At 52.7% G+C, this 27,165-nt stretch overlaps 1 protein-coding gene across 2 annotated transcripts in view; it reads left to right on the top strand.

The window, feature by feature from the left end:
• JPH2 (junctophilin 2) overlaps positions 1–26,355 on the top strand; it is a 32,973-nt gene extending 6,618 nt beyond the window's left edge. The window contains exons 2-7 of one of the 2 annotated variants that reach the window (XR_012631437.1): positions 1,656–2,439; positions 17,308–17,426; positions 20,844–21,634; positions 22,708–22,805; positions 23,127–23,252; positions 23,842–26,355. Coding sequence is in view for 1 of the 2 variants with exons in the window: in XM_074888337.1 (XP_074744438.1) it covers positions 1,656–2,439; positions 17,308–17,426; positions 20,844–21,634; positions 22,708–22,788 (1,775 nt within the window). In the remaining variant the exon portion in view is untranslated. The remainder of the gene's footprint in view (positions 1–1,655; positions 2,440–17,307; positions 17,427–20,843; positions 21,635–22,707; positions 22,806–23,126; positions 23,253–23,841) is intronic. The other variant, XM_074888337.1, reaches the window with a different exon arrangement.
• The last annotated feature ends 810 nt before the right edge of the window (positions 26,356–27,165 follow it).

The raw sequence follows: 27,165 nt of genomic DNA, 5'->3' as shown, positions 1-27,165 counted from the left end.
CTGGTCTCAGTAACGGCGTCTGAGTGGGGAGATGAATGCCTTGAAGATAGGTCACCCCCTTTCGCCTCTGCCCAGCCCTGCTGAGCCTCCCCGTGACCCTGGGAGTGCTTGCTCTCCCAAAATTTGGTGCCTCCTTGTAGGTTACTGCTTAACGAAAACCAAGTTTAGGACAAATGCCTGTGCAAATGCCTACAGTGTGGCTGGCCATTTGCTTGCAGGAAGCAGCACCTGGGAGGGTAAAGGAGTGGGGTGGCCTTTTCAAGAGCATTTGTGTTCCCCCAGCACCCTCCACCTGTGCCCTCCACCTGTGCTCTGGGATAGGGGTCTGCCAGTAGCCTCCGCCCCACAGGGTGCTGGTCTGGGGCGAGGTGGTCCATTCCAGGTCCCATAATTCCAGGAGCAGAGCTGAGTGCTGCTTTTGTTTTGGGTGATTTGCCATTTTTTGAGGCAACCACATCTACAGACCTAGGAGAGCCCAGCTGGGGAGATGGCCCATCCCATCCCATCCCATCCCATCCCATCCCATCCCATCCCATCCCATCCCATGGGGCTCAGCAGGGATGTACTGACCCTTGCAGCGCGCTGTGCTGGCATGTGAATGCAGGTGCTGTAGGCAAAGACTGCACCGCCAGCCCTCCTGCCCTTCCTAGGAGCTCTTCTTGCAAGAGTCTTCAGTGTAACTAATTTAAAGTCTCCTGACATCCTGGTGAGAAAAATCTGAGTGGTGGTCTCCAGTTCATTCTTCTGGAGCCTGCAAGTATGGAGACCTGGAAGGGACCTGGAAGGGACCTGGAGAGGAGTGGTGTGTTTCTCCCAGTCCTTCGAGGTGTCACTGCCAAGGTCCTGCTGGCTCTTAGCAGGGTCCTGTACCCAGGGTGCATCTCTGGCCACGGTGAACACGATCCTGTCTGTGTCCCCCATCATATGACACCGTGCGCCCTCTTGAGCTGGGCCTGGGGGAGTGTGGTAGGGTGGCGTTTTTTTGGGCAGAGCTGGAGGAAGCCCACACAGAGCTGCTCTGCTCCTCTCCCTTTTTTGCTCATCTCTTCCTTCATGCAGTGTGGCACAAGCCTTGGTCTTGGGACCACAGAGAAGCTGTATATCAGGGCCAGGCAGATACAGGTGCAGGTACCAGGGCAGCCCGTGCTATGGCCAGGCACCTGACTCAGGAGTCTAGGGCTGGTCCTGGCAGGCTATGAGTGACAAACTGCAGAATGGGCTGAAAGGGACTGTCACCGAGCCAAGGAGAGCTGTGCAACCACAGCTCGTGTGTCTGTGGGGGCTGCTGCCACCCTCTCAGCACAGCCCAAACACCAGCCCCGTGGGGCTGCCTCCTGCTCCTTGCTCTGGATGCAAATCCAGATGCCTTCTGTTACGTGGCTTTGGGTTTGCACCAGTGTCCCCTGGCGCCCCAGCCCCTTTTCAGGGAGCTGTCACCTGCCAGCAGCAGCTCTCAGGCTTGTGTCCTCTGCCCTCCACTCCCTGGGGGCTGCTGCTTTTGCGTGTGGGTGAACACTGGTGGAGTTGGGGCTCTTCTCTTCGAGTGAAGGTGGGTATGGCTGCTCTAGTGCAGTGCTACCCCACAGCCCGCCTTCTTTTGCTGTCTTACCCAGGGCCGAGCTGCCTTTTCACCCTGTCCCTCTTCTCTCCCGCAGGCACGTACCAGGGCCAGTTCACCAATGGCATGCGGCATGGCTACGGCGTGCGGCAGAGCGTGCCCTATGGCATGGCCTCCGTGATCCGCTCCCCGCTGCGCACCTCCCTCTCCTCCCTGCGGAGCGAGCACAGCAACGGCACCCTGCCCCAGCAGGACTCCCCCGCCGCCAACCCCGAGAGCCTGCCCCTCTCGCCCACCATCACCCGCGGGGGATTTGCCCTCAGCCTCTATGCTGAGGCAGAGGCCGGCAAGCCCAAGAAGGGGGGGCTCTTCCGCAGGGGCTCCTTGCTGGGAAAGCTGAAGAAGTCTGAGTCCAAGTCATCCCTGGCCAGTCAGAAGAGCCGAGTCAGCTTCCTCAAGAGCGAGAGCGGGATCAGCTCGGCTGCCAGCGACGCCACCTCCACCGTCAGCCTGGGCGAGGGTGCCGAGGGTGAGGAGTACCCCCCCTTTGAGTCCGATATTGACGCCACCACCACGGAGACCTACATGGGTGAGTGGAAGAACGACAAGCGTGCCGGCTTCGGTGTCAGCGAGCGCTCCAGCGGGCTGAAGTACGAGGGTGAGTGGCTGGACAACCTGCGGCATGGCTACGGCTGCACCACGCTGCCTGATGGCAAGAAGGAGGAGGGCAAGTACCGCCACAATGTCCTCGTCAAGGGCATGAAGAAGCGTGTGATACCCCTCAAGAGCGCCAAGATCCGGCAGAAGGTGGACAGGAGCGTGGAGGGGGCTCAGAGGGCCGCAGCCATTGCCCGGCAGAAGTCGGAGATTGCGGCATCCAGGTAGGTGCTTAGGGCTCCAACATGCAGGTCCCCGTGGTGGTGGTGGTCCCCATCCCACGTGTCCCTCTAGAGCCATGCTGTGTGCCTCCTTGCTGTGCATTGGCAGCGGGGTCAAATGTGACTCCACAATTTCTATTTAATTCTTTGTACTAAATGCTGGCAGAGTGGGGCTGAGGGCCCTCATGGCAACTCAGGTGTGTTCAGGACCTGTTGTCTTTCTCACCCCCTCTCCCATCCCCCTTCAGCCTGGTCCAGGGGGAGCTGCTGGACAGCAGGGCCTGGCGCCGGCACTCAGCAGGATGGGGAGCAGGAGCCGGTGGGATGGGGAGTGCCTTGGTGCTGTGCCAGGCTGCCGGAGCCTCATTATCAGGGCACGATGAGAAATAGTGGGGTTTGACTGCAGTAAATCAGGAGCCTTGGGGAGCCCCATCTGCTCGCCAGGACCCAGCTGCCTTTGGCCAGGTTTTCAGTGAGTGTTTCTGCCATGAGGGAGGTGGCAGCCAGAGCCAGGGCAGGTGGCTGAGCCCACGCTGGATGGCTGAGCCCGATCCCGCGGCACACAGCCACATCCCACAGCCCGCGATGCTTTAGGATGTTGGGAAAGGAGGAAGCGGGGAGGGCTCAGCTGGGTTTGTCCCCAGGGGTGGGAAGAGGGCTGCAGAGCCAGCAGTGGGTGAGAGGCAGCATGCATGGGGATGCGTGTCTCAGGGGCGTGTGAGGGAGGAGTGTGCAAGGGGCTGCTGAGAGCACGTGGCAGCCTCTCCTTGCACCAATGTCCCTTGTGCTGGCAGACACGTGGGCACCACGTTGCCCCAGCACCACTTGGTATGTTGGGACCAGACAGGTGGGCTCGGCTCAGAATTAGCTGCATTGGAAATTAGGAGGAGACGAAAGTGCTAATTGCTCCATCATCCCTCCCGGGGTGGAGGAAGGAGGAGGTAAAAGAGGGGCTCTCTGGGGTCTGCCCAGGAAGGGCAGGGGAAAGCCTCCTTCTGCTCACATCCCTGCCTGTGTCTGAGCTGTGCCGGCAACACGCTCCTCCTCCCACAGCATTCCTGCCAGTCTCAGAGCCAGCCTGGCAGAGACCAGAGATTGTCAGGCAGGGTCAGAGACTTCGCTCCTCAACTCTTCCTCAGAGAAACATGATTGTGACAGATCTCAAGGTTTCACCTTGCCTATCCATCAAAACCTGGTCCCCTGCAGGCTTTGTTCAGTGGCTGGGTAGTGGATGGGACTCCAGGTCTGTCCTGCCTTGCTCCTTTTTAGTGCTGTTTAATTATCAGTTACTTCATCACCAAGCAGAAATGAGAAATAACGGCAGGGGGGAGGGTGCCTGTTCCCAAACCCTATCCCTTCTCTCTGAGAAACCCTGGCTTTACTCTCCCAGCTGCTGTTTCTGCTCCAAAGTTTTGCGGGGAGCATGATTGGTTTTTTAGCAAAACCCAGTTGCCTCGGAGACCGGCGGAGAGAAACCGGCGGGATTGCAAGTGAAATGCCGTGCAGGGCCAGCTAGGATAAAAATAACAGGCTGGGGTGGCCTGGGGCCTGCTAGAGCCTCCCGGCAGGGCAAGCTCAGCCTGACACCAGCTTTGCCGCGCCCAGGAAAAGCGTGAAGCCGTGGTGCTACGCGCCCGTAAATAAGGAGACTAGAGCTGCAAAAGCTGCTCCCCAAGAGCTCGGCCGGTTTACACAAGCCTCTTTTTATTATACACTATTTACACTTTGGATCAAAAGTGGCTCTGCAGTGTTTTCCATCAGGGGCTGGAATGCACCCGCTGCCCTGGCCGGGACTGCATCCCTCCTCAGTGTGGCTGGGGAATAATTTCCTATTAAGGAAACCTTGGAGCTGGAGGAAATAAGACATTAAAGCTGGTTTCCTCCAGGGAGTCCTCCCCTTACAAGCCCTGCAATAGCGTGGCTGTTGTGGCAGGGGAAGAGCGCTCTGCTTTCCCTGCAGTGCGATGTCCCTGGTCCCATTCCTGCAGCACTGTCTGCAGCTGAGCTGGACCCGCTGCAAGAGGAGAATTCGGGCTCCTGTAAACTGTAACTCACCATTTCCATCAGCATTTATTCCTGGTGTGTGTGGCTCTGGGCAGAGCTGCTCTCTCTACTTTTTGAAAATCTGATTCGTGCTCTCCTTCCTCCTGCTTTCAGTTCAGCTTTGGGGTCGAGAGTAAATATAGGTAATTTTGCCTCGAGAGGGTCCTTAGGCTCTGCCACTGACTTTTCCTTTGGCCTTGAACCTTGCCTCAGTTTCCACACCCAGGGCAGAGAGTAATTGCAGACAGATTGTGAAAATCAATTATTGTGCTTTATGAAAGGGCTGTACTGTCATTAGCATTGCCCTAGCTCGTAACTGCGAGGTGGAGTTTTCTAGATTTGTATTTCTCCTCGATGGCAGTGTGTACCTTACCCAAAGAAATGTCTTTGAGGCTACAGAAGTCCTTTCTTGGGGGAAGATGTGACATATCTGTATGTAAGATTATTTCTAGGAACTAATTAGCAGGACACAGCAGCTGGGCTGTGCAGATGCCCAACTACCTCTGCATACCTGTGCTGTTGTATATGGATGTTTGAGTTTCATTTGCTCCTGGCACTCAGGGGAGCCCCTTGTAGAGCTAAACTACCGTAACATCCAGCCTTCCGCTGTCTGGGGGTGGAATGTCGGGAGAAGACCAGATTTCACTCTTTTGCACCATAAAAGGCTCTTTAGGGATAGAAATCCTGAGGAAAACAAGCCCAAGCACTGGAAGCTGCCTCGGCCAGTTGCACCGCAGGAATCCCAGGCACGTGCCTGAGCTCTGGGGGTGCACGGGCAGGCAGCTCCCAGCAGCGCTGGTGGGTGCCCTGCCTGAGATCTGCCCTGCGGAGACAGGCAGGAGAGCAGTGATGGTCAGGGATGATGGTCAGCCGCCATCAGCAAACCTTCCTCATCCCACGCTCTGCTCTGAGGGCGTCCAAGGCACCAGGGCTGCTTTGCAGCTCCTGTCCCACCTGTCTGCTCAGTTTGGGGGTTCCAGCCAGCGCCGCAGGCAGTGCCAGCTATTGCCTGCCCTGCTGCCTGTCCTGCCCAGGCAGCACTGCCCTGGTCTCCTTGGCTCCCTCCCGAATCCTCACGGGTCAGCAATCCAGCTGCTTTCCCCATTGTGCAAGAGGCTGAGGACAGAACTGGCATCGCCTTGCCACCGGCTGAGGGAACAGCAATTTTCTTCATTCCGTTTTTCATTAGTTTAGTGAAACATCGAGCTCTTCCAACTGCCCCCTCACCCCAGGCAAAGCCCCTTGGTGCTGCTCAGGGGTTGGGCAGAAACTCAGGGCACATTTATCAGCATTGTTGGGATCAACTAATGGGATGAAGCTAATGGAAGTTAAAGTATGCTGAGTCCTCCCCCAGACTGCTGGCACTTGGGAGAAAAGTCATCTCGAAACCGCAGGCTGCGGCAGCCAGCAGACACAGCTTTACTCCTGCCCAGGGGAAACCCCAGGTGGACGTGGGGGTTAACCCACACCGTATGATGACTGTTAGCCATGTCCTGTACTGCTGGTGCCCTGGGACCTTCCTTGCTGTGATCCCAAGGGATTCCCATTGGAGCTGGAACGTGGCTGTTCCCGTGGTACCAAGTGAAGGCATCCGCTGCATCCCTTCACCTTCCCCCTTTCCCACCCTCCACCCCGTCTGGGGGCTCCTTTGAAAAAATATTGGGGTGGGTGGGAAAGGTGGTGAGGTCCTGGGATCACAGCTGGGACATCATCTCCCCAGTACTTAAGTAGATAAGGTGGCTGGAGGACAGGCAGCAGGTCTGTTCCCCGCCAGCCCCTGCGAGGAGGGGACAGCCACCACCAAGCCATGAGTGAGCCAGTTAAAAGCCATCCTGAGGTGTGTAACAGCTGCTCTGGAATTTTATGGGCCCATGGGTTGGTGCCAAATGGGGTGCTCTGCACCCCTGGGTGCTCAGGGAGCAGCAGCACCCAGGGGTGCTGCCTGTGTAGTACATGCTCACCTGTCACATGGGGAGGATGGTTCTGCTGAAAGGAGGGAGAAGGAGTGTGGAAGTGTTGTTCAGCTTTCACCTCTTCAGAGTAGATTAAAATGAAATAAAATAAAAAGCATGAGGAAGGGCAGGACCAGCTGCAGGGGAAACCGTTGATTTTCTGAAAGCTGTATGCTCTGTAGCCAGGCAGCTCTTACAGGGGATTTCCTTCTCACTGGTGCTTTTGGAGAACAAAATGAATGTAAATACTGCAAATCCCACCTCCGTCCCACTACAACAGTGTCTGCTGTGGTCTGCCTCTGCACGTGGTTGTGCTTCCCAGTGACTTGGATCAAAATCAATGGAGCGACTTGGCTGTGCATCCTGCAAGGCATGGGTCTGGCCACACTCTGAGATCGTTTGACTGGTGTACATCCTGTAAACAACACCTCAGATATATCTGCCACATGTCCTGGGATCAATAGGAAAACCAGATAATAGAGGCAATAATGGCTGCTGTGATTCGCCTGTTTGTCTTCAGACACTGACCCTAAAGCCCCTGTGCAGCTGGGTGTTTTATGCCTGGAGAGTGCAACTAAACATGAATACGTTTTGGATTTATTTTTGGTTTTAATGGAATATCTATAGAGGTCCTGCAATACTGCTGCTTGGATAGATACCTGTAAGAATTTCTAAACTGCATTCTGCAATGTTAGGCATTAATTCCTGTTAAAGTCGGGTTTACTCATCACAGTAAATCTGGGCTGCATTAAAGCATCGCAGAGCTGCGGTGAGCCCTTGGTGTCAGAAATCACATCGGTGCGGCTTCCCTGGCAGCGACGCGTGGGCATTGTTCATAGCGTGAGCTGTTGCCTGGTTTTGAAGCCTAAGCTGGCTTTCTGTCTGTACCCATGTCTTTGGGCATGTCTTAGCTCTCCCTTCAAAATAACAAGAGTGCTTGCTGGCTCCCGTATCGCTTTCCAAGCTCCCCTGCCCGGCCGCATTCCCAGCAGTGCTGCCGCTGTCTCCCTGCACTCAGCATTTCCAGCCTGCGTGGCCAGGCAGCAGCAAGCGTCTCCTTGGGGAACGCGGGTGTGTGGTGCAAATGACGTCCTGAAATCTCTGGAGTCAGCAGAGCCTCCTGACTAAATAAGGGCAGGCAGAGCAGGGCTTTATCAGTGCTGCCCGGGCACGACAGCTGAGAGCCGAGGCCCGCGGCAGCCCACGCTGCTGGAGCGCGGCCGCGCACTTACACCGATAAGGTGCTTTATTTGGCACAGCTCTGCCCCAGTGAGCTCCTGCCCTCCCTCCCTGGTGCTCTCAGGGGGTTTATGCCACTGGTGGGGAAGGTGGACAACCAGAGTGATGTCTTCCCAATGAACCTCTTTGGTAAGACACAACCTGTGCCCAGGGCAGAGCCAGGCTGGTCTGGTGGCCATGGTGACCTCATCTGTCCCGGGGCTGACAGTGCATCTCAGCTTCTCCAAGGCCAGATCAGGCCTGGGATTTTCTGAAAATCCCCGTTCGCACCTGAGATTTTCAGATCTGTTGAACCCCTGTGCTCAGACTTGGAGTTTACTGTGAAAGAGTTTTAGGCTTTTTTAAAATATCCTTTGCTTTCTGCTTTCCTTGGGCTTTTAAAAAGCCAGAGGTGTGGGCATTCCCAGACCTTCAGGCAGGATGCTCATGGCCACCCCGCGAGAGTGGGCAGCAGCGGTGGCTCAAGGCAGTCCCTGCCAGGTGGGCTCCATGCTGTCCCAGCTTCACAGTCTCTTTGCTCCATGACTGCAACACCCCCGTGTGATGGATGGGTGTGTAATGAGGAGGCAGCATCAGGCAGGAGGTGGGCAGAGCTCATCCCGGCCCCGGGTGTGATATTGGCTGCGATTTGCCAGGAAGAGACACGGCAGTTGGGAGCAGCATTTCTGCAGCTGTATGATCAGACACCGAAGATGCTGCAGCCTGACCTCTCAGGGGGCTTAAAAGATAGGTGGGTGCAGGTGAAGGGGGAGACAGGACTACGCCAGCTTCATTAAATTTCTCCTCACACTCCCCATGGGGTGCAGGGGGAGGCTCATTCCAAGCAAGGTGCAGCCACACTTGGAGCAGCCAAATGACAGGAGCCAAGGGCAGGTCCTCAAGGGCTGGGTATTCTGGCTGCCCCACAGCCCCCATAGAGGGAATGAGCATCTCTGTGCTTCCACAGGCAGGGCTCGGACACGGGCAGGGAGAAATGAGGGCAGACACATGGCTCCTGCCATAGCTGGGTGCCAGGACACAGCGGTGAGGGGATGCTCCTTGGTCCTGCTCTCCTAGTGAAGACATTTCTCACAGAGCCTGGTGTGTTTATAAAGAGGATAATCTTGTTTCATTCACTCTTGGTTAATAGAAACCCAGTCGCTGGCATCTATTTCCGTATCAATTGAAGCCCGGGGCTGGGACTCTCCCACTTTCTGTGCAGCACTAATGCCAGCAGCACTCATGCCTTCCCATGACACTAGGCAAATACAGACCTTTTCCCCTTGCAGCTCCTGAGCAGGCATGACCACCTCTGTGTGGCTTATCAGCACAAACCGAGGTCAGTATCCAGGATAACCATCCATGGGGACAGCGAGGGGAAACCTGCCTGGCCTGTGCCACCGCGGCCAGGACCACTTCAGCTTGGGTTTCCCTCAAAGCTCTCAGAGCAGTAACACCCCCGGCTGCCTTGTGCCATGGTGGTGTGTTGCCACCACGCGTCGTTTGGTTAGGAGGGATACTTCCACCCGAGCGTCCCTGCACCACGGATTGGGAGCTTGGGGACTTTGTGTTACTCGTGTCTTGGGGATGGGGGACACCCAGCTCCTGTTCCAGAGCCAAGGCTTGGTCTTTACAGCCTCATGATCGGGACTGAGCAGGGCTGGTTTGGGCTTGGTTGGGCTGGGGTTTTGTGGTTTTGCTGCCCCAGCGCACCAGTCTCCAGCTCTGTAGAAGTATTGCCTGTTTTGAACTGATGCCTGACCCTCGTCCCACCCCAGAAGGCCCTTGGGCTCACCCCTCCTTCTAGCTCACCCCTGCAGTCCTGGCCGCTGGAGCTGGGCAGGGAGCAGGCGGTGGGGTTTGGGTGAGCCCCTCCCCGCTCCTGGTCCCGTGTGGCCATGGGAACAGCCAGCCCCAGGGTTAGGGTCCAGCGACAGGATCAGATGCCTGCCCCAGCTGCAGGACCCCTAGGATGTGTCCCTGCTGTGTGCAGGGTTTTGCAGGCTAGAGGGGTTTGGTGCTGTGAAATGAGTGATGGTGTGACACCTTCACCCCTTTCTTTCAGGCCTTTCCCGGAACGGCCTCATCCCCAGCCCAAGCTGGCTGCAGCTCCAGCACTGACACATTTTTGGCCCACCGTGCTTGTTACGCTGATGAGTTTTGACTCCAGAGGAGGGTGCACATGGCTTTATCTGTTTTCCACCCGCCTCACATGAATTTTCTTAGGCACTTTCATGCCCTATTAGGGTAAGAGGGAGCGTGCACTTTCAGTAGCTCCAAGGAGAAAGCATCTGTTGGGCAGCAAACTGCTTTCTCCAGGTCTTCCTGGGTCTTTGGGGTTGAAGCAAGTGGGGCTGTGGCTTACAGGGATCCCCTCAAGCGGAGCAGAGTTGGGATGGCAGGACGTCAGCTCCAGGGACAGGTACAACTCAGATAGGCAGCCAGGCAGGGAAAGTGGAATTAGTGGGCTGTTCATCCTGACCTTGTGGGAAATCCTTATGTCAACAGCTTACAAACACAGAAAGGGAAAAATGAAGTGTGACTTTAATCTGCAAAAATGACTGTGGAAGATGGTAGCTTCTTGTTCGATTGATCTGCTGCTGCGTGGAGCAGGAAGGCTTTGACTCCCATCCAAATGCTTGAAATCAGCCGGCAGGGAGCTGGGCTTTAAAATCATCTGATTCAGTCAGGCTTTGCTCAGAGGTTATCGTCATTACAGGGGAATGTGAAATAGGCTTACCTTGAAAAAGAAAAAATATTTAAGTAAAATGTCCAATTTAAATATAAAGCCCAAGATACAGAAACCCTCCCTCCTCCTGGAGGAGGTACATTTTTTTCAGCTTTTCCTGGTGCTGAGCCAGAGCCCTTTGGCTTTCTGAGTCCAAGTTTTTGTCATTTTGCTGCTGCGAGGCCTACTGAGCCTTTGGTGAGTGCTGGGAGGGAGCTGGTGTCCAGTCCACCCAGGTTCCCCCAGCAGCCCTGGGTGCAGGTGCACAGGGGATGCGGGTGCTGCAGCCCGGGCGGTGGGCTGGCAGTCCTTGCAGCTCCCTGCTCCCTCTCTTGTTTCTATTGGACCTCAGACCTGTGAATGTCAACTCAAGAGACCTATGGGGCTGGGAAAAAAATGCTTCTGCCTTAAATTCTGATGAATAATTGGGCTTCTGACCAAATGCAATGTTTTGAGAAATCTGCCTGCTTTCATTTCCTCAAAAAGAAAAAGTTTTCCTGCTTTTCTTTTTTGACTGGGGAAAAAAAATCACAAAACAGATACTGCAGTTCCTCACTCTTTTGGTTTGGATTGCTGAAATCTGGAAAACATTTGAGTTAGAAGTTACTAAAGCTCCGTTGAAAAAAACAACAATCTTGGAGAGAAAACACACACTTTCTGACCCATTTTAGTGCTGGCAGAGCTGGCGATCGGGTAAAACACGCTTGGTTTGTGGATTCCGTTGGTTTGACAGAGCTTGGGGCTGGGCAGGAGCTCCTGCGTCAGGTTGGGCTCCCTCAAAGCAAATGACTACTGCAACCCTGGTGTTTTCTTGGAAGTGGGAATTCATTCCCCCGGGCAGGGCAGGGAGCAGCCCCTGCCCACTCAGTGCAGGTACAGGCAGGGAGGCAGGAGCACATGGGGGACAAAAAGCTGGAAGACTCTGATTACATATGTGCTGTAAAGATGTTTTGATGCACTTATCAGTGGGATGAAACCTGCTGCTTTGATCTTGTAGTGGTAGCTAATTAAATAAGGGTCCCAAGAGCATTAGCTGAGCCCCTTTGGTATCGAGGTGATGGAGGCTGAAATAAATCAGTGGAGTTTGTGCCTAGTCCCAAGGCTGTGCTGCTCTGGGAGACTCACTCCTCCAGGCTCCACCTGATCTGCACCCAGGGCAGCACAGAGGAGAGCAGACCTGAAAACCAGGGGGAGGAGGACGGAGTCCAGTTGGCAGCTACAAACTCCCCCTTTTTTTCCCCAAAGATATCTCTGTGGATACTCTCATGAGCTGCTCCCAGCCTGGCCATGCTGGCAGGATGGGCTCCGGCAGGGTGAGGAGCTGCCTGTCCTGCCCGTCAGGGACCAGCACGGTGGCCCTGGAGCCATGCTGCCGGACTAGTGGCTGGCAGCCCTTTGAGCCACAGGCTCTGGCTTGCACCACTCCATTTAGAGCCGGCTCTGGGCAGCTGCCGACTGGCATCCGAGGGCTGCGGGGGACAGCAGCTGCTGTCTGTGCCTGCCCAGCCAGCTCATCGCAGGCCGTGGGCTCCCGTGCAGGCTGGCATGGCCGAGCCCCAACAGCTAGCTGCCCACCCCGTCCTGCTCGGCTCGCAGGGCAGTCAGGGCAGCAGAGATTAATTGAGCAAATCTCCCGTACACAGGACTGGGGTGCGTAGGTTGTCGTCTTATTGAAGACAGCTGCAGATCTGTCTGCTGCAAGATTAATATCACTTTAACTGTTCCGAAGGGAAGTATCCCTTGGTGAAAGATGCAAGTGGCTCTGAGCTATTTAGAGCTGAGGATAACATTTCGGTATTTTAAAAATTCACCAAGTAATCATAAAGGCTAATGCTTGCTGAGCTCGTTAGGTGGCAGGGAGCTCTGCCAGGCCTGTGCTCCTGAAGCACTGCACAGAAAAGGATGCTTTTCTCCTAGCTGAGTGTCCTGTTCATGCCCTTTCTGTGGAGGGAAGGAGAAAAGATCAGATTTATCCAGCTAGGTAGCCTGGACACATGCAGAGTGCCACCACTTCTCTCTAAGTGCTGGTACCATGAGTGAAGAGCCTGGCGCATCTCGCGAGCTGGCTGCAAGGGAAGGGAGGCTGGAGGGCAGAGCTGCTCTGCAAGGGCAGGACGGCTTCTCTTTTTGGATTTCTTTTACAGTGGTGTGGAGGTGTTTCCTTTAGGAGGCAGTTTGTGTTGGTTTATGCTTAATTCACAATTTAGATCTCACCTTGCAGGTGCAGAGTCCATAATATAAACCAACAGACTCACTCACCCCAGGGATGTCAGAGTTTAAATTGAGCGGGTATGTGCACATGAGTGATGGAGTAAAAAGAGCAAAAGGAGGGTGGAAGGTACAGCTGGCTCTCAGAGCTGGATGCCTGCGGGGTGGGATACACAGCTGCGCTTGACTGTGGGCAGGGAAAGTGGCACGAGAGATGGGCTGAAAGGGACATTCAGTCCCATGGGCTCGTTACAGGCAAATGAGGATAGCAAAGCTTTGCTGGTATCTGCACGCACATGGAGGCAGAGGGAGAGGCACAAAGGAGGTGAGGTGGCTTGGGACTGAGCAGGAAGAAAGGGGTGCTCCAACTATAGAGGTGCCTCAAGTCCAAAGACAGTGTGGGAAACAGAAGCCAGAAAGTGTCTGTCCTGGTCAGGTCATAAAATCATAGAATGGATGGTTTGGGTTGGAATGGATTTACAAAGGTCATCTAGTCCAACCTTCAACACGGGTCTCTGTTGGTCAGGTCTGTGTGTCCTTGCCCTTTGCAATGTGAATGCAGAACAGACCATGTTGCCATCAGCAAAGGCACTTCTGCAGCTTTCCCTCTATCCCTTCTGAGTGCTGTAAACATTCCTGCCAAGTCAAACCGTTATCTTAAGCTTCTTCGCAAGGACAAAACGATTCCTGCTGGATGCTGGAGCAAGGATTTGGCTGGGGGTGGAAAAGCCAATTTCGAGGAGATGGGAGTTTAGCAGAAGTCACCTTTCCTAGAGCTGACTGATGAATCACATTTGCTTAATGATCTTTTTGACAGCTCATGATATCAAGAATGGCAAGAAAAAGGTGTTCTGTTGGTCCTTGCTCAAGGTTTGCTGAATCAATGGGAGAGGGGAGACCCTGGAGAAGGAAAACCAGTGCTAGACAGGTCTGTTTTTCCCTTAATAAGCAAATGTGCAATAGCTTGGGCAGAGAGCTGAGCATTTCCCCTATTTCTAGCTGCAAGGTCATTGCTGCACCTGCAGGCGCCCCAGCCCCGTCTGGTATTTGCAGTATTCTCTGCTAATTCCAATCTCATTTACAGTCTAATCCAATGTGGATGTTCAAAACCGCATAAACTGTCCAAAGAGACGGGCATGCTGACTTGGCTTTGGGTCTCACCTGTTAGCACGGTGCTCAGCTGTGGCTCGTGTATCCACAGGGGATTTTAGTAGCAGTTGGAGGAATGATTCAGGCAGTGTTTCTGGGAGAAGGCCAGGAAGGACGGGAGTGGTGCTCTGTCCTGCGCTAGTACAAAAACAATTAGAGCATTAGAGCCATGCCAGAGGAGAAAATAAAACAGCAGATGCATTTAACCCTCCCTCTCCCACCCATTCAGCTGGGGTGTGAAGCCTCCCTGCCCAGAGCAGCCACCACGACCCAGCGGGTGCTGCTGGGAGGCTTGGGATGGGGGCTGCAGGCATTGCCCACATACCTCCCCTTGGCTTGGCGTGGGGCTGCTGCTCCTCCTAGCAAAGAATTCACCAGAGTTATTTTTAATGGTGCTGCCTAGGGAGATGGCTCAGGATGAAACTGGGAGCGCTTATCCCAGGCAGTGCTGCCTCGCTTGGGACGAGAAGCACCAGCGTTGGTTTGTAAAGGCTCCTCTTTGTGTTTACTGCCACCAGTTGGATGTGTTTAATGTTCGTGGCTTATTTTCCAGCACTGCCTTGAAAAGGGGCTTTTGAATTCTGCTGCTGGGTGCTATAAAATCCATGGGCCTCTGTTTCAGTTTCACCCTGCACTCCTCCACCTCCAGACTTTCTCCTCTGCTGGTTTTTGCACAGGCTGCTTTCTGCAGAGGCACTGCAAGCTGACAGCACAACTAGCAGTAAATAAAAAAGTATGGCCCTGATTCAAGTGCTGCCTGAAAAGTATCAAATTTACATGCATATAGGAAAAGGCTGGCATTTTCCTTTTTGCAAAAGCAGATTTTTTTTTCTTTTTTTTTGAGCAGATCTTAACCTTGGAAGAAATTGTTCCTCTTACATGTTTCATGTCTAAGGTTCAAAAATCACCTTCCTACCACCTCAAACCTGCTGAGTTTTTTTTTTTTTTACCCTACTGTGCCTGGCAGACCCTGGGCTGTGGGCTGGGAGAAACTTTTGTACTGTGGGTTGTGTGTGCTGGGCTCTCCCAGGGTGGCTGGTATTTGTCTCCTGCTTTGCAGCTGGGGCCAAGTTTTTCTCTGCATTGAGCTCCCAGGCACTGCCAGCCATTTGGATAAATAATAAATTCAGAAATACTCTAAGCAAGTTAGATGTTATTGTTATGGCTGGGCCCTTTCCTCTAGGCTGTGCTTTGTCACAGTGTTACTAAACCCTCAGCCCAGCTTTTTTGGAGGGCTGCGAGCAGCAGTGCCTTATTTCGTGCCCCAGGGATGCGTGGCACAGCCAGGGGAGATGTACTTAAAACACTCTGCTGTATCTCCATAAGCCAGATGTTCATCACATGGCTGCTGCTGTAATAAATGGTCTCAGCAACAGAGGGACCCAGCATAGAGCATGAGCATCCCTTGTGCCACAGCCTCCCTGGGACACTGGCAGGGACAGCACATGGTGTGTGGGAGGTGCTGGATTTGAAGCTGCAGCTGTGTCGGTCTTATTTCCCCCCCAAATCAAACACTTCTGGACAACTTTGCAAGCAGGGGAACCGGAGTAGAGGTTGGCCGTGTCCCGCAGAGTGAGGGAGCCGGGCAAAGCTGCCATGCAGCTCACATCCCCAGGGCAGAGGGGGGATAGCTGGATCCTCATTTTCCAAGCTTCTTCCCAGGGCCGGTGCTGGGCAGGCTGCGTGCCCCACGCACAGCGCGCCCAGCCTGCTCTGATCCCCCAGGCATGGAGAGCACAGAAACATCCCCCTTGGCCTCTGCCAGATTGTAGTGGAATTAATCATGCTGATTATATACTACCAAAAAAGGAGGTGCTTTCTCTGTTCAGAGCTGCCTCAGACCTCCTGCTTGTGAGCAGCGGCTTAAAATTGCTGTTTTCTGCCTCATCATGTCTTGTCTCTGGGTTTTTCAGGAGCTGTAATAATTTTGGATAAAAAGGCCAAGAATGACAGCAATCCCAGGCAGCTCAGCCTGCAGAGAAAGTGGGGAGATAACATGTGAGTGTGGGCAGGGAGGTGAATCATGGCTCCAGCGGAGCGGGATGTCATCCCAGGGAGAGACAGGCTGAGCCGCAGCAGCTCCTCACCCTCTTCTCTATCGCAGGGCCCTGAACAGTGTTTTCGACTCCCTGTCAAGTCACACTGTTGCCTGTATCAGTTGGGATTAATGCCCTACGTTTAGTTCTTTTCCTGTAGCTACTCAAAATGGGATGTGTGTATGTATGCATGTGTATATATATATATCTTCTACTTTCTAAGGGTCTCAGAACAGCATTTCTATCATCTTTTCATTGCACCTGTCAAGTATTCAGACTAAAGCTAGTCTTGTCTGCATACCGCATCTCAGTTTAATGGGAAAGAATTAATCCTGATATCATGACTGACAGTCCAAAAATTCCTCTGGAGCATTTTCACTGCAGGGATGAGAACTGCATCTTTCCTCATTTTTTGTCCTAAAACATGACCAGATACCAACCTGAGTCTGAAAATAGCTTATCAGACACCCTGAGACCACATTCGTAGTGAATTGGTGTTTGAGTGCTGCTAACTGCTTAGCTAACTGTCCACACAACAGTACATGGTTTTGCATATGTGCAGCCAGTGTATGCTCCATTACATGCAGCAAAGGAGATATGGGGAGCCTCGTCAAACATGATAGTGAGAACATGGGGAAGGCAGCTCTCCGTAAGCCCCAGGTGGAACAAAGCAGCTGACTATATGGTGCTTCACCCTCCCTTATTTTTAAGGTGCGATTTTGCTGTTTGAAGTCAGCTCCTTCCCAGACTGCGAGCAGCTGGGCTGTAAAGCCAGCCCTGCTTTTAGCGTAAAGATCACAGAGCCCCGAGCGTGAGGCATGTGAGGAATACAACAGCCGGCTCGCAAAATAACTCTGATCATCCTACAGAGCAAGGAGGAGATGTGCTGGGAAGGAGTGGAGAGGTTTCGGGGAGCCAAGCTGAGAGGGAGGAGATAGCTCTGCCTTTCCTAGCACCTGTGAGACCAGCCCCCTGGGGCTGCGGCGAGTAAAGGAGCCCCTTGAACAATGTGTGTTGTTTGCTGGAGAGCTACAGAAGAGACATTTGGGGTAAAATGTGTCTGGTGTGCTAGGCAGGGGCACACTGCCTCTGGCAAGGTGCAGCAGCTCTGGGCTGGTGAGAGCACAGCAGTGTTCAGCCATCACGTTATTGTCCCCTTATGCTCCAAAGATGCCTGTGGTGATGCTTTAGGCATTCCTCTGAGTTAGGTTTTCAGTGCTTCGCAGCACGGTGACAAGCCCGTTTTGCAGCACCTGCTGCCTCACTGAACGCATGAACATGCTGGCGTTTGCAGACACCTGCCCTGTTCCCTTGCGTGGCTACCTGCAGCCTTCACACCTTGGCCTTAACCTTCTGTGTCCCTTACTTGTTGAAAATCTGGTCTTTTCTCCTCACGTGTGGGGTCAGGTGGGCAAACACTGAGTGCTGTTTTGCCAGATGGGCTGATTTGATTTTGTTGCTGGACAGGGTCTGCTTCTCAAGCTGGGACAATCTTGGCTCAGCCAGTGCTCACTGTTGTCCCCTCTTCTTTCCACAGGACGGCTCATGCCAAAGCCAAGGCTGAAGGGTCTGAGCAGGCAGCGCAGGCAGCTAACAACGAATCGGGCATAGCCAGAATGATGGCCAGGGAGCTCTCCCCGGACTTCTACCAGCCAGGTAGGACCAGAGGCATCTTCTAAGAGGGATTTTGCAGTTTCCTTGGGGAATCAGTTCAAATGCTTCATCCGCTTTATAACTCCACAAGTTGCCCTCCTGTCTATCCTAAATCCTCTTTTGCACAAGTTCAGCCAGCCCTCTGCCCTGGATGATTTGCTGTCCTCTTTACACCACTGTTTTAGCTCCTGGAATATGTTACCGTAGCCTGGAGGAAAAACTCACTGGTCCTCAACTTCCCCTTGTGTTTTTCCACATGCTGAAGCCCTTCCAGCACCAGGCATGGCAGGCAGTGAGCTCCAGTCCTGTAGATACATCCCTCATGGCTTTTTCTTGGAAAGCTTTGTACATTGACTCACAAGCCTGTATCCTGTGGGGCCCCACACAACACCAAGGGTACTGTCAGACTCAGCTAATTAGGGATTGTAATATCCAATAAGAAAGTTGCTAATGCCAAATACTACTTCCCTGATGCTCTATTTATTTGTTAGGATCACTGCTGATTATTTGCCTGGGAAAACACTTGGGAAGTTCCTTCTGTGAGACCAAGCACTGAGGATTAGTAGACAGGAAGTGTAATATTAGAAAGAGCATTGTGAATGCCCTTACCTTTCCCTAGACTGAGTTAGCTAGAGATATGTTCTTCCTGGAAAGCTTTCCTTTCCAGAGAGGGAAGGTAATAACAGAGCAGAAAACAGGGATCCAAGTGCCTACATTTTTATCCTGTCCTTCTTATTATCCAGCTTTGTTACGTGGAACAAGTGCCCTGTGGCTGCTGAGGCAGGATCACAAGAGACCATCACACAGCAAAACTGGGGGAAAAAGCCAAAGGTTGACTCCTCAGCAAAACCTGCCGCCTGCTCCTGCTCTGATTTTGGTGCCTCCAGGTCTCCAGAACTACACCCTGGCACAGGGCACAGAGTGGAAAAGGGGAACAGCTCACACCCAGCACTTGGCTGGGGAGAGTCATGCTGACAGATTTGCCTAAATTCCCAGTACTCCCACCTCGCCCTGCACTCACTTGCTGGGGAGATGCTGTGCTGGAGGGCTGCCCGTTCCTCCCCACTGCCCAGCGAGGCCCGTCAGAGCTGGCTTTGAGTGGGGAAACACCATAGCACCCGGGCTTGAGCGTGAGCCAGTGTGTGGCACTTCATTTAACAATAGCTAAACGTTGCTTGATCCCGACATAAGCCCCCCAGCTGGCACTCACAGCTCCACATTCACTCTTTGCACACTGGGGTATTTATAGCACAGAGGCAAAGGAAACTGGAATTCCTGATGGGAGGTTTTTTGACATCTAGCTAGATTATTTTTTCCACCCATGGCAACTGAATGAGACAATTGAAATGGTCTCTGCAAAATGCCTGAAGCAGCCTGACCTCTGCTCCTGGCTCCTCAGGTGCTGAATCCTCTCAACACTTTAATGTAGGACTTTGCTTGGGTCCTGGCCTCTTTCAATGGCCTTGTAAGCTGCTGATGCATGCTTTTCTCCTATGATTCTTTTAAATCTCTAAATTCCTTAAATGCACAACAAAGGGAAATGTCTCTTCTTGCACAGCTGCACTGTCCAGAAACAAACAGACAAAAGTCCACCCTTGGATTTTGCTAGGACTCGGAGCTGCTGGTCACACAGCCAGGAGAGCCTGGCAGTGTTCAGCAGCTGAATTTCCCCTGCTGTCCTGGCAGATAGACCCTGCTATGTCTGGCACAGGGCAATCCTGCTCAGCAAGCCTCGTATCTCTAATAAGTATTGAGCCCTGGGTTTCATTTAGGTTAGAGGAGAGGGATGTAAGCCAAAGCCCTTGCTGAAATGTCATGCTGGGAGGTGAAGGTGAGAAGGTGAGGAAGATGAGAGCTGTACGGTGCCCTCCAGGCAGTTGGGGCTTTGTTGGTGTGAATTATTCAGGAGAAGAAAGCAGCAGGAGAAAGCAAGGAGCCTAGAGCTGCAGGCAGCCTGTTTTGAGGAGTCTGAACAACTGCTGAAATGGCTTCCAAATAATCCACTTGCAGCCAGAAATAAATGGCCCTGAATGGGTCACCTGCTGATTGACAGGAGCGTGCAGGCAGAGCAGAGCAGCTAAAATCAGTGCCCTCTTTCTCCCCACTGCCCCCTCCGAGCGGACACATTGCCTGTGTGGGCAGGAGGTAGCAGCGTGCAAATCACACTGCTGATTTATTAGAGGGAAAGGAGCACCAGTCCCAATTTCCTGACAAGGCTCAAGTCTGCATCAGTCTTTGGGGTGGAAGAGACGAGAGGAGGAACCTCAAAGGAGCCAGGGACAGTACGGCTCCAGGGTCTGTGCCGTTCTGGAGCACAGAGCAACTCCTGTACGTCTGCACCCCTCAGCATCACTTGGATTCAGCAGAATGAGGCCAAAGCCACTTTCAAAAGCAAGTGCTTTGCTTTCAAACAAGCTGCTTTGCAACCTCATGCTGCCCATAAGGAGCATGGCCCTCTTGTTCTCACTTGCTGTGAGCATCACGGTGACATGCAGGGACCCCTGTCCCAGCGCGGGTCCCAGCATGCAGAGCACTGTGCGGGGTTGTTATTCCAAAAGATATTCCCAGCTGTTCAGTGGTGGATTCTGCTCAGCCAGCCTCCCAGCACAATGGAGATCTTCAGTGTCAGGCTCTGGCTGACTTCCCCAGACTCTAGCTGGGCTGCAGTTTGCTTTGCAGACATGGCCTAGGGTTAACAAGAAGTAAAGATTTAACAGTGATTAAATAATTGAAGTGAGAGCAACATTGGTGAGAGCTGACAAGTCAGCAGGGGAGATGAGGCCAGAATGAAAGCCAAAGCCCTGAGACACCTTATGTTATGGTGCCAGGTAATTTTGCTCCTCTTACTCTCAGTGGCAGAGAGAAGGTCTGTGAAACATGTTTTTCCCATCACGAGGGATGACAGGTAGATCATTTGGGGATACCTGCCTTTTCCGAGGAGACTGGGAATCCCTGCTATCACTTGTGAAGTTACCATGCAATTAGACACCAAATAAGTCACATGGAAGAGTTTCCCAGTCATTAAAAATAAAAAAACAAAAACTTGGATGGGAGCTGGATCCTCTTTAGCCCCAGGATAACCCACCTGTGCGACTGCAAAAAGCTGGGCTGCAGATTTTCGCTGTTTCTTTACCCTCATCCAGAGCTCTCCACCTGCTCCTTTGGCTCTTCCCAGCGGGACAGCACACGGTGGGGCCCAGAGCCTCCGGCTGCTGGTGGGAGAAATCCCTCCTGGAAGTAGGCTCTGGTTTGGCAGCACCTCCTCTCCCAGCCTCCAGCCTGGACCCTCTCACAGTCGTCCCCAACCCAGTCGGGGCTGGGGGCACAGCTGTCAGAGGCATGATGGTGGCACGGAGCTGCAGCAGTCTGCTGTCCCTCCGGCCCGGGCGCAGCTCCTCACACCAACCCCTCTCTCCGCAGGCCCCGAGTACCAGAAGCGGAAGCTGCTGCAGGAGATCATGGAGAACGCGGAGCACACCGTCAACATGGAGGAGGAGGCGCCGCGGCCCGAGGGCGCCCCGCCGCCCCCCACGCCCCCCGACAGTCCCCAGCTCCACGAGCAGGACGAGGCCCGCCGCCGCGCCAGCCCAGCCCCCAGCCCCGCCGCCACCCCTCCCGAGGCCAAGCGGGCCAAGGCGGCCCCTCGCCAGGACGGTGCCCTCCGTCCGGGCAGCTGGGCCGAGGCGGGCGGCCGGGTGGGCGGTGGGAGCCCCGCACCCCCTGAGGGCGAGGGCCGGCAGGCCTCGAGGGGCCGGGGGCGTCCCGCCGAGCAGATGGAGATCGGGCCGCTGCAGAGGATGGCGCGCGAGCCCGACGTCGAGCACTTCAAGGGCTACCACAGCTACGCCGTCCGGACCTCCCCGGTCTCCCCCGCCGCGGACTATGAGGAGGAGCCGCTCCCCGAGCCCGAGCTGCCTTCCCCTGAGCCCCGGGAGGTCCCCCAGCGCCGGGGGGGCACCTCCACCCCACCGCAGGAGCGGGAGGAGAAGGTGGCAACCAGGGTGGAGGCCAAGCCGGAGCCGCCCCGGCCCAAGGAGCTGAAGCAGCGCCCCAGCCCCGAGCACAGGGCCGCGGGCCGGGCCGAGCCCGCTGCGGACAAGAAGACTGAGGCCAGGGCACTGGGGCGGACGGAGCCCAAGGCGGGGCCCAAGCGGGGCCCGGCCCCACCGGCGGCGGTGGTGGCAGCACAGGAGGCGGAGGAGTGCGAAGAGGTGACATGGGAGCAGCCGGGGAGGCCCCCCTGGGAGCCGTCTTTGCCTCTTTTTTTGGTTTATTTTTCCTCAGGAGGTCTGAAAGAGTCCAGAGGGATGCAGAGCCCTTGGCCTCGGAGCTGCAGTGGGCCCCGAGTGGCGCCCAGAAGCTCTTTTGGGGATCCCAAAGCTTGCTGAAGGAGAGTCTTGGTTTCCCCTCTCCTGCTGCCTTCCCAGCCCGCCCTGTCCTGGCTGCCGGGGCTGGCGTTCATAACCCTGTTATTTTAACTGCCTCCCTGTGCCAGGGTAGATATGCTCTCAGACATGTCCTTATTTCAAAATTTGAGGAAAACAGGCATCTTCTGATTCATTTTTTACATTTTTCTCCCCTTCTTTTTCCACCCCTTCACCAACCAATGTGCATATGGACAGTTGGGGGGCAAAATGTAGGACAGGGAAGAAAAAGCTGAGTGGAGTTTTACCTGTTACTTTTACTCTTTTGCAGTAGGGGCACCTCCTGAGATGAACTGTGATATTGAATCACCAGCTAATTTCCCAAGTTTAAAATATAGTCACTGAAATTCAGTTTTTCTGTTAGCAAATACAGCTGTAAAACCGGACATTTTATTAGCCCGATGCTTCTCATCTTGCAGCCCTTTGGACGTGAATGGTTCCAATGTGACTTTAGAAAAGCACAGTTTGGAAATATTTTTGTCTGAAATCAGAGCAATCTCATACAGATGAGTTTGTTCATCTTAAAAATGGCAACTTTACAAATGTGAGTGATGTGGGTAGAGAAAGGAGTTGGGGGGAGCAGCTTGGCAGTTTGTGTGCCTGTGGTCAGGGTCTCCTTTAATCTGCTTTAGCCTCAGAAGAAGCCTGGGTCAGCCTTCTGAGGAGTTTGCAGGGGAGAAATAGGAATAGGGATTGAGAGATACTCAACTAGTTTGAAATTCAGGCTGGTTGTTAAGTGCCAGATTTACGTGCATTGGTAGGGAAGGATTCTGGTGTTTTTGAATAGCAGAATTAATCTGCATCTGTCTCCTCACCTGGAATTGCCGTGTATAATACTCTGTTTTGCGTTTTTCTTTCAGGGACCTAACACAATCGTGATCTGCATGGTCATCTTATTGAACATTGGTCTGGCTATCCTGTTTGTACATTTTTTGACGTGATGTGCCCCTTGGACAAGGTAAGACATGCAATGAGATTTTATCCTCATTTTGTAGACGTCACTGTGGACGTTTTAGGATTGAGTGGCTTTACTGCCAATACAAATCATTCGCTAATGGATGCCCTGGTGATGAAAATGCATGGGCATTTATTCAGTAGATGCAGTTGCCTTGCAGTGAGTGTTGAGATTCTCAGTAACCCCTTGTCTGTTCAAAGAGTGATTTGTGGAGTAATTTCAGTGAATAGTTCTGTAGTCTTTTCATAAAATCATTTCTTCAAAGTGAAAAAATTGAACTGTGTTGATCAGATGCAATCCCACAGTATAGTTTTGCCTTCCCAGTTGGATGGACATGATTCATGGAGACTTCCAGTGCAAGAATGTGTGATGTTAAATTTGAAATTTGTTTTCTGCAAATACGCTGCAAGAAACACTTCTGACTTGCTGTTCCATGGCCACTGCTGCCAGGTACCTTGTACGTTGCAATTTTCTTGGCACTCAGCCCAGCAAGAGGCAGGAACACAAAGAAAATGTGAAATTCTAAAATTTGCAGCTCTAACTGCACCAGTGCTAGTTCTGCCACTGTTGTTACGTAGTTGTGTTACCAAAGGTAAATATGAGCTGAGATGTGTATCTGACTAAGGTTAAACTGGAGCTTGCTGAAGTCTTCCACTTGAATTGGGGTGAGGATTTGCATTTGGATTTGGTGGCAATAAAATCTTGTAAGGTTACTTGTGTCTGTGGGGTTCCTGCACACAGGACTGCATCATGGGTTTGCACAAGATTTCTGTTGCCTTGGGCTCAAACAAAATGCATCAAGGCTGAACCTGACCCTTGGGTCTCACGTGAACATAATAAAAAAGCACTTCCCAAACCCCCGTGAGGGCACTGGGTTGCCTTTCTGGGGCCTCCTGGGGGATAAAACAGCTCCGCTGGGCTCTGCTTTCTGTCATGTTATGTCCCCACTCAGGTGAGAGGCTCGCAGACAGCCGCAATTGTGTGTCAGTCATGTGTTTTGCTCCCCCTTGACTCTCCCGTTCATCTGTGTCTGGGACAGGCGTTGCTGCTGATGGAGACCATGGACCTTGGCAGGGATTAAATCTCAGCCACCTGGAAACACCTAAGAGGAGGACTTGAGATCCCAAGGTTGCACTGCCAACATCAACCTTAAATGAAAGTGCCTGAAGATCAGTTCAGTCTCCCTGCTCCCAGGCTGCGGCTGGCCTCTGCAATCTACCAAGGAAAAGCCAGGGTTTCTGCAATTCAGCCTCCTTCTCTTCTTTGTATAAAGTAGCAGTTGCCTTAAATTGTTCTCACCAAAGCCATCAACTGTCCTGTCATACCAGGGATGAGGGATTTATCTGTAGCTGTAGGAGAACGAGTGAGAAGGTCTCATGTGTGCACACTGATGTGTTTTGTAATTCCCTTGGTTGACTCAGTGTCAGAGATTTCCCAAAGAATATCATCCATGATGTGGAGATGAAGCAATACACAACCAACCAAAATGACTCACGAGAGCCGCGCCACGGCTAGGGCTGGACAGCATTGCTCTCCATGCTTGGAAGTCATCCAAAGGGACGAACAGAAAGTCTTTCCTTTCCCTGTCACCCGGAGTCATCTTCCGTGTATGGAGGACTGAGAGGGGGAGAAAGTTGAAATTGGGCTTGTTGAAGTGTAACCGGAGTCCTGCCCATGCCTGCCGACGCGCCACGGAGGGGGGCCACGGGGTGGGGTGCGAGGGACTGGCTGATCTGAGGCTGTTCGTGCATGTGGGGGATGCTGCGGGTGGAGATGGTGCCCATTTTGGGACCAGGCGCCATCCGAGTGCTCTCCTGCCACCAAGCAATGCTCTGCCCAGAAGTATCTTGCAGTGGGAGACTTCCTGCTGTAACAGGAAAGGAAATAGGTGTGCTGAATTTGTCCCTTTACCCCTTTTTTCTATGGAAGTGGTGCAAGTTACAATGGGAAGGAGGTACTTACTGAAAAATACCTCCATACGCCCGCAGGTGCCCTGGGCTGCAGGGGGACTCCTTTGCTCTTTCATTGCAGCAGTGAACAGACTTTCCAGCCAGAGGATGCAGGGTGGCTGTCGTGAGAGAGGTTACGTTATTCCCAAAAGGAAAAAGGTGCAGAGACCTGAGTGACTCCAGTGTGTTTGGGTGTTAGGCTCAAAAGTGCGCAGCAGCCAGACTTTCAGCAGTGGTAGAGTACGGAGGGGCAATTCTAGCTGCTGTTCTTGTGTGCGAGGCTCAGAGGCCTGGGTGATTTGCACCGATTCTTCCCAAAGCTGCAGCAGAGAGTGACCTTTAGAAGGAGATGTTTCCACCATGATCTGCTCTGATCCTTAGCAGTGCGAGCTTAGAAGGTTGGCACAGATGAAGTTACAGTTTAGTGTGAGGCTGAGTGCTTGGACATGTTTCTTCCTTCTTTTAAGAGCAATATGTATTTTGTATCCCTTTTCAAGATAATCAGAAATGTTATTTATAGTCGGTTGTGTACCTCTGTGTATCCTGAAGTCCCACAGCACAGGACTGGGTGGGAAAACCTGAGGGACTGGAAAGAGTGGGGAAATGATGGTTAAGGAAAAAAGCAGATGCCCAGTCTGCTCCAAAGGTCAATCTGATGATGAGGTGACAGACAGGCAGGGGTTTACACTGACTGGAGACACAGGGCAAAACCTGTCTAATTTATCTGCTCTAATTATGGTATAAGAGAGTGAGATTAATTCAGTACTTTTCTTTGTGAACCAAGTTTATTTTTTAACCTTATTCAGCTCAGGAATGTTGCCACAGTAGCAAATACGTGGTGTTAACTGTGGGAGAAGTCAATGTGATCCCTTTCTAAAAGCCATGTGGCTGTACCAATCCTGAGAAAGCTGTGCAGCATCATCTACACTTCCACAGAGCATAGTTCAGTAGCAATTTGCTTCTTTTCTTTTCTCTTTTCTTAAGTATAAATGTATTGCAAACCCCAGGCTCTGCTGCCTTTGACATTTTATCTCCGTTTGCTGGCATTCGCTTGCCAGCTCTGCAGTTTCAGTATGCCAAGTGCTTTTATTAACCACCAAGACAATTTCCGTTGAGAGACCTGAGGGGCTTTTTATTTATCACTAAGCACAAAAATGGATCTTTTTCAACAGTGCTAATGTAATTCCCCGCCCACTCCCCCCCGATTTTTTATGCATGTGATATGCACTCAGTAATGTGCTTTCCTCCTAGTAACCTTCTAAGAAAAGTAGGTAGATTTGCTTTTATGTGACGTATAAATATATCCATATTGTGCTGAGATATGGATATATATACATATATATATAGCCCCTTAGGGATTTCGTTTTCTTAGATGCAAAATAACAGATTTACCTCAAACTGCATGCTTTCAAAACTGACTAGGATATTGTGTTATACTTTTCAGGTCTTACGAAGATGCAGATACATTTCACTCTTCACACAAAAATACCTTCATCACAGATTTTGCAAGCTGTTTACTATAATCTGTGTACTACTGTCTGGAGTTTTCTGTCGGTTGTTCTGCTGGATTACGTGCAATAATAAACAGTTATCTGCTCACTGTATCCACGTGGATCTTTGCGAGGGAATCTCCAGATTTCTTTCCAGGTTGACGCACTCATTCCAGTCTTACAGGAGAGCTCATCAACATGTGGTGCAGAATTTGCACAGTGGCATCTGAATGGTTTTTAGCTTTTCCCGAGTATCTATTTAAAATCTGTGTTTTTTTCAATAGTGGGGGTTCTTTGCAAAGAGAATTGTTTTCATTTACTACTTGAAAGTTTGGTGCCAGATATTTGAGGACATGTCCAGCTCTGAGCAAGCTGTGTGTGCTACCATCACGCTGGCCTCCTCCAGAGGTTGCACAGGGCCAGGAGGAAAGGTGGCTCACTGGCCCAAAGCCTGGCTGGGTGATAGAGATGGCTGCTGACAAGTCCCTTTACTGCCTCCTGACCCCAGGGCTGCTGCCAAGTTTCTTCCAAGCTGCGCGTCGCTGCCTGTTCTTCTGGTGCCACAGTCCTCCTGAGTTTGGAAAGGACTGATTCTCCTCTGCCCGTGGCCTGTCCTCTCGCTCAGCCCCTTGAAACGGCCAAAGTGAGAGGAAAGCCAGGTGCGAGGGACAGGGAAATGGCAGTCGGGGGAAGCGTGTTTTACAGGGGAAGATGGGAGAGCAGAGCCCAGCACCAGCCAGGGGCAGCAGGGCCCGGGGGCCCGAGGAATCCAGAGTAGCCGAAACCTTCAATCCCTTTTCTATTTCTGGAGTGTCTCACATGAGCAAAGCTGGGCTGTGCAGAGAGGCTGGCAGGACATAAGCTCAGCCTCTGCGGGCAGCAGGACCTCCCTCAACTTCTGCCGGACACAAGGGGTCTTGTGGC

This window comes from Strix uralensis, chromosome 18 (genome assembly GCF_047716275.1).
Source record: "Strix uralensis isolate ZFMK-TIS-50842 chromosome 18, bStrUra1, whole genome shotgun sequence".
NCBI lineage: Eukaryota > Metazoa > Chordata > Aves > Strigiformes > Strigidae > Strix > Strix uralensis.
Note: the sequence above shows the minus strand (reverse complement) of the source record. Positions and strands in the feature narration are given on the sequence as shown.